At 46.8% G+C, this 10,000-nt stretch overlaps 2 protein-coding genes across 3 annotated transcripts in view; one reads left to right on the top strand and one right to left on the bottom strand.

Moving 5' to 3' along the window:
- The first annotated feature begins 1,219 nt into the window (after window positions 1–1,219).
- Window positions 1,220–7,236, top strand: hapln2 (hyaluronan and proteoglycan link protein 2). 2 transcript variants are annotated; one of them, XM_061049743.1, is made up of 6 exons: window positions 1,220–1,481; window positions 1,657–1,753; window positions 3,343–3,699; window positions 5,654–5,770; window positions 5,849–6,031; window positions 6,874–7,236. In XM_061049743.1, exons 2-6 carry the CDS (start codon window positions 1,672–1,674, stop codon window positions 7,149–7,151), a joined length of 1,017 nt encoding a protein of 338 aa, XP_060905726.1. In that variant the 5' UTR covers window positions 1,220–1,481; window positions 1,657–1,671; the 3' UTR covers window positions 7,152–7,236. The 2 variants fall into 2 exon arrangements, with proteins under 2 accessions (XP_060905726.1, XP_060905727.1); XM_061049744.1 differs by having other exon boundaries at window positions 1,602–1,753.
- A 2,179-nt stretch (window positions 7,237–9,415) lies between these two features.
- The window catches only part of bcan (brevican), a 22,066-nt gene continuing 21,481 nt past the window's right edge, over window positions 9,416–10,000 (bottom strand). The window contains exon 15 of the mRNA XM_061049393.1: window positions 9,416–10,000. This exon is cut by the window's right edge and continues 228 nt beyond it. The gene's annotated coding sequence lies outside the window, so the exon portion shown is untranslated.

Genomic DNA, 10,000 nt, shown 5'->3' with positions numbered 1-10,000 from the left:
CTGTCTGTCTCTCTGCCTGTCTGTTTGTCTCTCTGTCTGTCTGTCTGTCTGTCTGTGTCTGTCTCTCTGCCTGTCTGTTTGTCTCTCTGTCTCTCTGTCTGTCTGTCTCTCTGCCTGTCTGTTTGTCTCTCTGTCTGTCTGTCTCTCTGTCTGCCTGTCTGTCTCTCTGTCTGTCTGTGTCTGTCTCTCTGCCTGTCTGTTTGTCTCTCTGTCTGTCTGTCTCTCTGCCTGTCTGTCTGTGTCTCTGCCTGTCTGTCTGCCTGTCTGTCTGTGTCTGTCTGTCTGCCTGTCTGTGTCTGTCTGCCTGTCTGTCTGTCTGCCTGTCTGCCTGTCTGTCTGTCTGTCTGCCTATCTGTCTGTCTCTCTGCCTGTCTGTCTCTCTGTCAGGGTGTCCATCTGAATACTAATTGGAGGAGAGACAGAGTTTCTTTGATGACGGAGGACAATGGAGAATCAGAAACAGAAGAATCTCATTATTTCATCTTCTTCCTGATTGGTCGGTGTTTGTGTGACCGCCGCCTGCTGTCACGGCGTGGATACCGTGACCTTCACAATAAGGCCGTTGTGTTTGGGGGCCCAGAGCGGACACAGCTTCCTCTCCTGCCGCCCTCAGAGACGTGTGGACAACAACAAAGATGGCTGAATGCACAGCATAGTCCTGTTTGTCCTCTGGGAAAGGTTAGATACACAGGACGGCTTGTTGTCCAGAGGTCGACGCCGCCTCGTCGACGCCGCATCAGCGTGACCTTCATGACCACACGAGACTTCATGAAAACCGTATACCTGTTCATCATAAGTCTGGTTCTGGTCCAGGTTTCTGTCTGTTCAACATCAGTCTGGTTCTGGTCCAGGTTTCTGTCTGTTTAGGGGGGTTGAACCGGTCTTACAGAATCACGTTTGAATGTTTTTTCACCTCGTTGCATTTTAATGTTAAAGACGAAAATGAAATCAGCTTTAATAAAATACTTTCAACACTACACTCCGAGTGACTCCAAGACAACAATCAATCAAGACTTGGTCCAGGTCCAGGTCCAGGTCTCTTATATCTCAAATCTCTCTTTTTAATGTGCTGGTTTAACAATTTCCACATTTCTAAACTAGTTAAACTTGAAACTTCTAAAGTTCACTGAGCAGAATCTTTTAGTCAAAGCGACGTTCATCAGAGAGGAAGAACAACACAAACAAGGAGAGAAAGGAAACGATGGCAGTAAGAGAACATTTTAATTGAATTCCTCACGTGGAGGAAGTCAACAGAAAAGAGGGGCAGCAGAGCCTCATTGGGTCATCAACATCTGGAGCAGAGACAACCATCCTGTTCACACATTGTTGACAGCAGAGCCACCATATGAGCAGAGTGAGGCGAGGGGGGGGCAGAGACAGATGAAGCCTGACATTCAGAGCCCACGGGTTAACAGACGAGCTCCTCTTCATCATGTGGGACAGCACAGGAGGAGAATCAGAGGATCTCTGAGCCTTCACAGGTTAGAACTCTTATTTTCTTTATTCTGTTGATCACTAGCAAACCTCTAGAATCAATATGACCCATGCATTAAAGTTTGGAATATTTCTTTAAATTAGATCAAATGTTGATTATTTTACAGGCATCACTTTGAACTAAAGCCCGACTCAGTGAGAACACTTCTGTTCTTTGTGTAGGAGCTGAACGAGTGCATGATGAACGCTGCTGTCATACTGCTGTTAACATCAGGCTGCTTCACCTGGTCTTCAGCTTTGTATACCCCCAACAGAGCAGGTACAGTGACCACAGTCAGCCTGCAGGGTCAGGGTTCACTCTGCAGCTCTGTGAAAATGATTCACTTTCTACTGGAATAACAGGCATTGTTAGTTACTCTCTCTGTCTTTCTGGTAAATTAACCACAGCTTCAAAATGACCTAAAACTCAGCACACTTGGCGCACACACAAAACGCTCCATAGTGCCCCCTGTAGTGGTCTTAAAGGAGTCCACTTTGTAAAAATCAGGGTTTTTTTGTTTTAATGTCATTGCTTCTGAAAGTGGCTCGCACTACCAACCTTAAGAAATCAGCACTCGGAATGAAAAATATTTCTTACTCAGAGTCCCATTCATAACCGTTGCGTACGCAAAAACAGTCCCCGCTGCAGCAGCAAATAAATGACACGTGTTTTCTGACCTCGACTTCATTCACACGCTGGGTCAGAAAGTTTATTTTCTTTATCTTAACGTTGTCGCAGGAATCTATGGAGTTAGATCAGTCTCAATATTCATGAATGCACACAGAAGTATTCACAAATGTATTTCTTCACACACAAATATTTATAGTTTTATATATATGGAATAGAAATCCACAAATATATAATATACATATATATTTAAAAAAACACATTTCTATCTTGTTATATTACAAAATATTCAGTCTGTATTTACAAACTGTTTGTCATTTGTGAACCTCACTGCATTTGTGTGTGGGACTTTTGAGACTCCCCTGCCGTGGTTAGATTCACAAATGCATTTTTTTCAGCAGGGAAATGTCTGTAGCCAATCAGATGTCTCCTTCCTATTCAGCCAATCACAGTAGGGTAGATTCAAAGGTATGATTTAATGTGATCACTTTAGCGTTGCATCTGCGCAGACAGCGATTAGCCTAGCTGTCTGATGAAGTCATCTTTAATCTGACCAGCACAAATAGTCTCTGTGATTGTCGTACTATATATAAAAAGTATTTATCGTGTTGGGTATATTGACTGCGTGTCGTTGGTTTAACTGGTGTTGAATAAACTGGTGATATTCCGGCCGATGTGTTGGGGCCTCGGCTTTTGAAGGACCCATCGTTTACTAACACAAACTGTTTTTATTCCAGGATGTAAACATGTTTATTTTAACATGGGACTCTATGGGGACTGACTCACTGCAGGAGACAGACTCTAGTGGACACTGGAGGAACTGCAGCTGTAAAGTTAGACATTTTAACATGGGGCTCTATGGGGACTGACTCACTGCAGGTGACAGACTCTAGTGGACAAAAAAGAAACTGCATTGATGCTTGGTTGTAGACAAACCTGCCAACCTTCGACCTTTTGCTAGGACTATTTATTAATCGGCTGATAAAATAAATGTAATTAAAGCGCTCTATTTCATCTGGTTTCCCTCTGTCTGTTTGTGAAGTAGTGGCACAGCAGCACAGCCAAATAGAGACCAATTTAAAGCTAATGTTTTTGGGATTTGAAGTTAATGTTTCCTCATTTTATTCATTCATATATGTAGATAAAAACATTCTTTAGAAGTGTTATCTTTATCAATGTGAGATGAATTAAACTACAGTGACTTTGTTTAAGAGACATGTTTTATCCTAACTGATCTGCAGCATCCAATAAGCTGAAGTATCTCCTGGAGCCTCCGGTGTACGCTGAAGTCATTGGACGACGGGGAGAAAACGTGACTTTGCCGTGTATCCTGAGAACCAAACCCAGCCATTACAAAGTCAAATGGACAAAGCTGCAGACGGAACATGTCGGAAAGGAGAACATTATCATGATATCGAATTCACACGCGTTCAAACGTTACGGCCATCTCGGCCCGAGGGCTGCGCTCAGGAACGCTCACTCCATGGACGCCTCGCTGCAGCTCAGCCACCTCGAGCTGGAGGACGGCGGTTCGTATCGTTGCGAGCTCGTCAATGGCATCGAGGACGAGAGTGTGGTCGTGTCTTTGAGGATTGAAGGTATCTGCAGAAATATTCAGCACAGTATTAGCATTAGAACTCACAGTCAACACAATGCAGTACACAAACAGAGCACTACTATAAAAAATATGAACAAACCTTAAGGAATGACAATTTTCACTGAATATCTTCAATGACATACATAACGTCTGGAGATTGGAAATGCAATAGTAATTGTAATAGTTAATAAGTTACCCACACCAATCTTCTTCTATAACCCTCATTTAGCAGGTTGATGGATTTCCACCTCTGAATCTGGTTCTGCTCATGGTATCTGCCTGGTAGAGGACATTTTTCTGATATTAAAGGCCTACAAACTGCAGCTGCAGCGTTCTACCGACATGGGGCAGACGACACACTGCTGGGACTTGTGCTCTGAGACTCTGGGGCACAGGGAGGCTGAGGCTCTGGGGCAAAGGGAGGCTGAGGCTCTGGGGCACAGGGAGGCTGAGGCTCTGGGGCAAAGGGAGGCTGAGGCTCTGGGGCACAGGGAGGCTGAGACTCTGGGGCACAGGGAGGCTGAGGCTCTGGGGCAAAGGGAGGCTGGGACTCTGGGTTAAAGGGAGGCTGGGACTCTGGGGCAAAGGGAGGCTGAGGCTCTGGGGCACAGGGAGGCTGAGACTCTGGGGCAAAGGGAGGCTGAGGCTCTGGGGCACAGGGAGGCTGAGACTCTGGGGCACAGGGAGGCTGAGACTCTGGGGCAAAGGGAGGCTGAGGCTCTGGGGCACAGGGAGGCTGAGGCTCTGGGGCAAAGGGAGGCTGGGACTCTGGGTTAAAGGGAGGCTGGGACTCTGGGGCAAAGGGAGGCTGAGGCTCTGGGGCACAGGGAGGCTGAGACTCTGGGGCAAAGGGAGGCTGAGGCTCTGGGGCACAGGGAGGCTGAGACTCTGGGGCACAGGGAGGCTGAGACTCTGGGGCAAAGGGAGGCTGAGGCTCTGGGGCACAGGGAGGCTGAGGCTCTGGGGCACAGGGAGGCTGAGGCTCTGGGGCTGAGGCTCTGGGGCAAAGGGAGGCTGAGGCTCTGGGGCACAGGGAGGCTGAGGCTCTGGGGCACAGGGAGGCTGAGGCTCTGGGGCTGAGGCTCTGGGGCACAGGGAGGCTGAGGCTCTGGGGCACAGGGAGGCTGAGGCTCTGGGGCTGAGGCTCTGGGGCTGAGGCTCTGGGGCAAAGGGAGGCTGAGGCTCTGGGTTACAGGGAGGCTGAGACTCTGGGGCACAGGGAGGCTGAGGCTCTGGGGCTGAGGCTCTGGGGCACAGGGAGGCTGAGGCTCTGGGGCACAGGGAGGCTGAGGCTCTGGGGCACAGGGAGGCTGAGGCTCTGGGGCTGAGGCTCTGGGGCAAAGGGAGGCTGAGGCTCTGGGTTACAGGGAGGCTGAGACTCTGGGGCTGAGGCTCTGGGGCTGAGGCTCTGGGGCAAAGGGAGGCTGAGGCTCTGGGGCAAAGGGAGGCTGAGACTCTGGGGCACAGGGAGGCTGAGACTCTGGGGCTGAGGCTCTGGGGCTGAGGCTCTGGGGCAAAGGAAGGCTGAGGCTCTGGGGCAAAGGGAGGCTGAGACTCTGGGGCACAGGGAGGCTGAGACTCTGGGGCACAGGGAGGCTGAGGCTCTGGGTCACTGGGCAGCTGGTCTTAGGCTTGGGCAGGTCCAAAGGGTGTATATAGAATATAGACATTGCTGTGAGTTGATGACCACATCCTCTTCTGCTAAGTCTTCATAGTCATCCGACCAAAAGAAATCCAAACTAATGAAAGATATTGTACAAAGAAGTAAATCCCTTTTGTTGGCATATGGACAGTGAAACAGAAAATGTATCTAATTCTCTATTGCTGATGATCGTGAACGTACTGGTTTACTGGTTGGAGGTTTTATCGATTATTGCTCTCAATCAAAGACTGGATTCACACAATACTGCACAAGGTCAAATCATAAAAACTGACAGTTCAGCTTCTTTCTCCAGGTGTGGTGTTCCCGTATCAGAGTCAAAATGGACGCTATAGATTGACTTACCAGGGAGCTCAGGAAGCTTGTGCAGAGCAGGATGGTATTTTAGCCTCATTCAGCCAGCTGTACAGAGGTACCACACACTGTCCAACATTATATTCTGTCTGCAGCCATGTCAGCTCTGTTACAACCAGCCTGTGTTCTCCTGCAGCTTGGACCGAGGGGCTGGACTGGTGTAATGCAGGATGGTTAGATGACGGCACCGTTCATTACCCCATCATTGAGCCCCGCCCTGCTTGTGGAGGACAGATGCTCCCCGGTATTCGCAGTTATGGACCCAAAGATAAAAAACTGGATCAGTTCGACGCTTTCTGCTTCACCTCACAGACGTCTGGTAAGACCTGATCAGCTTTTAACCTTAAACTGTATGTAAGAAGAAGGCATAAAGCCTTGAACCTGCAGTGTTTCTAATGTCCAGCAGGGGGCCACTCCACTGGTTGTAGAAATCAGTCTGATTGTATAGAAGTCTATGATTAAATGTACTTGTCACTTCAGTTAACATTTCCCCAATGACTTTTAAAGTCTTGATCTCTGTTCTTCAACACAGCATGGCGTTCATTTAGTAAATTATGGTACCTTTGAGGGGTCAAAGAGACCAGCAAGAGGGGGAGGAGTTAGGGCAGGGCTACCTGGGATTGACAGGTCACTACCAGGCAATCTGAAAAAAGTCATGTTCAGAGTTTGGCTGTACAAAAAGAAGCTCTGAGGAGAAGCTGTTCATATTTTCAATAAGAAAATTTTGTCGAAGGACGGGACCTTATTTAGACAAGAGAGTGGAGCTCCTCGCTCCAGGAGGCTCCAGGAGGAATTTAAAGTGTAAAACATGAAGAGCTGCAGATATAGACAATATAACCCTAACCCCTGGGAGGAAAACACACTAAAACACTCCACAGTGTGTGAAACAGGCTGACCTTTGAGAAGCTGCAGTCAGAGTGGGACTGATGGTAGGCTGTTGGAGGACAATCAAATCTTTTGATGAGACTTGGTGTCAAAGTTTGTCTGTGGGAAAATTCTATTCATCTCTGTCCCTGGAAACTTTCCTGCAGTCTGAATAATGTCACAATGACTCAACATGTTCCACTAGTTCTCCCATTTCAGTCAAACTATATCAGGTGATGAAGAGCCACTGCATCGATGATTTTTCCACTTATTTCTGTATCTTTCCCTCTCTCACAGGCTCCGTCTCCTACATTACGGGCTCTTTCTCCTTCCAGCAGGCTGAAGACGCATGTAACCGCCAGGGATCCGAGCTGGCGTTGGTCGGTCAGCTTTACTCCGCCTGGCGTTTCCAGAACTACGACCAGTGTGACGGAGGATGGCTGAAAGACGGCAGCGTGAGGTTTCCTATCAGTAACCCCAGGGAGCGCTGTGGAGGCATCCCTGAGGCCGGCGTGCGCTCGTTTGGATTCCCCAACAAGATGAAGCATCTTTACGGCGCCTATTGCTACAGATAGCCCAAAATAATCAGAACAATCCACATTATGTGTTTCATGGAGAGGACACTTTATCACCTCGATACGGTGTGATCACTCAGTATGTTTACATATGTTTATGTCTCTGCTACAGTAGGTGGTGAAAATCCCCCTTTGAGCGAGTCGCCGTTGGACCGTCTTCTTGGTGACCTTGAACACAACTTAGCAAACGGCAAAGTTGTGGTTGTACATCAAACATGGACGACTTTGCATCTCTGTACAAACTGGGTGATATCTGGTGATATCTGACGTCTGCTCTGCTACGAACACATGCTGTTTGACTTCTAGATCAAAGTCAAATCAAATCAAAATCAACGATTTCTGTCAGACTAACGTGAACATGGATTTAACAGTTGAGTTTGAGTCGCACTGACAAAATAAATCAGATTATTCTAACATCATGTAAACACACTGAGTGTGACCCGATGTGTTTCACCTGCGTGGCTCTGCAGTCACGTTGCCTTCACTGCAAACAAAAACCAGTCAGATTAACTGAGTTTGAGTGAGAGGGGTTAACGAGCAGCTTGTTTTAATTTAATAGGAGATTGAGATCACTGGACGATTATAATGTGACATATAGATAACACAGTCTGCTGCTGTTTGGATGAACTGCTTTATCTGTTTCATAAATCTGTTTGATTTTATTCTTCCAATAAATATACGTCTACATATCAGTGAATGATTCACCCTTTATTTAAAGTTTTCTCTGACTCATTTTTTTAGATGATTATTAATTTCCCCTTTCCCATCAGCATTACATTAAACTCTATTCATTCTACTTCTAAATGAGTTTAATATAAAATCCAGGACACACAGTCGGTACAGAGATTTTCATTTTTCATTGAAATATTTGTTTTTCTAAAAGGCTGTAGTCCTCAAAGAGGGCGGACCAGGTCTGAATCTGACCTGTGGCTCCTTTCCCTCATGTCATTCCCCTCTCTCTCTCTCTCTCTCTCTCTCCCTGATTTCCATTTCAATTCTGTCCACTGTCCTATTTCTCCAATGAGCGCATAGAAAGCCCAACAGCCAGGTGTGAACTACAGGCAGGACTGAAATACAGGTATGTATTATATAATAAAGGTGTGGACTACAGGCAGGTGTTTACTACAGGCAGGTGTGTACTACAGGCAGGTGTGGACTACAGGTGTAGACTACAGGTGTAGACTACGGGTGTAGACTACAGGCAGGTGTAAACAACAGGCAGGTGTGGACTACAGGCAGGTGTAGACTACAGGTGTAAACTACAGGCAGGTGTGGACTACAGACAGGTGTGGACTACAGGTGTAGACTACAGATGTGGACTACAGGTGTGGACTACAGGCAGGTGTGTACTACAGGCAGGTGTGGACTACAGGTGTAGACTACAGGTGTGGACTAGAGATGTGGACTACAGGGGTGGACTACAAGCAGGTGTGGACTACAGGTGTGGACTACAGGCAGGTGTAGACTACAGGTGTAAACTACAGGCAGGTGTAGACTACAGGTGTAAACTACAGGCAGGTGTGGACTACAGACAGGTGTGGACTACAGGTGTAGACTACAGGTGTGGACTACAGATGTGGACTACAGGTGTGGACTACAGGCAGGTGTGTACTACAGGCAGGTGTGGACTACAGGTGTAGACTACAGGTGTGGACTAGAGATGTGGACTACAGGGGTGGACTACAAGCAGGTGTGGACTACAGGTGTGGACTACAGGCAGGTGTAGACTACAGGTGTAAACTACAGGCAGGTGTAGACTACAGGTGTAAACTACAGGCAGGTGTGGACTACAGATGTGGACTATAGGGGTGGACTACAAGCAGGTGTGGACTGCAAGCAGGTGTGGACTACTAGCAGGTGTGGACTACATGCAGATCAGAACTACAGCCAGGTGTAGACCACAGGCAGATGTGGACTACAGGTGTTGACATCAGGTGTAGACTACAGGTGTGGACTTCAGGCAGATGTGGACTACAGGTGTAGACTACTGGTGTGGACTAAAGGCAGATGTGGACTACAGGTGTAGACTACAGGTGTGGACTAAAGGCAGATGTGGACTACAAGTGTAGACCACAGGTGTGGACTATAACCAGAGAAACAGATGACACATGAAGATATCATGAAAACACTAATTTAACAGCTCATGTTTATCTGGACTGTGTGGCAGTCATTTAACATGTTTATGGTTTAACTTGTATTTGAGTAGGATTCTGGTTCTGGTTCTGGTTCTGGTGTTGAGTGCTGATGAAATAAAAGAACCCAGGTGTATTTGTATTTTGTTTATTGGATGTCTGATCTTTGAGGCTAACTAGTTATTATAATTTCCAGGAGATCAGAGAGACGGCCTTAAACTGACCAATCAGGAAGCTTTATGGTGGGTGGAGGGGGTGTTAGGGGTTAGGAGGACCAGTTAGCTCGATCTTCTCTGCTCTCGTTCGTGACTCTTCAATTACATAAAGCTATTTCAACAACCTCTTTTTTTTTTACAGTGTTTGTTCTTTAACACTTAAAAACAGCAAACTGTGGAAGCCCAGAGAGACACGTGGGGAATTTAATATCAGGTTGTGTTCTCTGCACACAAGCCATACAAAGTCACACATACACGCACTGTTTTTACTGAGATTATCTATACAATCTGTTTGACCTTTCCAGGCTTCTGTACCAAATTGTCCTCGAGCTTCTCGCCATCTAAAATATCGTGGTGACCTTGAGATGACCTTGATTAAAACATCTTTGTTAGATGATTTCATTAAAAAGCGGCGAGCTTGATTAAAAGATGGTAGTTAGATGATTTGATTAAAAAGCGGTGACCTTGAGATGATCTTGGTTGACCTCTTTATATTTCAATA

The sequence above is a fragment of the Labrus mixtus genome, chromosome 11 (assembly GCF_963584025.1).
Source record: "Labrus mixtus chromosome 11, fLabMix1.1, whole genome shotgun sequence".
NCBI classification, from domain to species: Eukaryota; Metazoa; Chordata; class Actinopteri; order Labriformes; family Labridae; genus Labrus; species Labrus mixtus.
Note: the sequence above shows the minus strand (reverse complement) of the source record. Positions and strands in the feature narration are given on the sequence as shown.

Excerpts from the sequence above, each read along its gene's own strand:
- hapln2 (XM_061049743.1), top strand. The coding sequence starts at position 1,672 with ATGATGAACGCTGCTGTCATACTGCTGTTAACATCAGGCTGCTTCACC. Across the intron at positions 1,754-3,342 it reads GTATACCCCCAACAGAGCAG|CATCCAATAAGCTGAAGTAT; the intron begins GTACAGTGACCA and ends ACTGATCTGCAG. Across the intron at positions 5,771-5,848 it reads ATTCAGCCAGCTGTACAGAG|CTTGGACCGAGGGGCTGGAC; the intron begins GTACCACACACT and ends GTTCTCCTGCAG.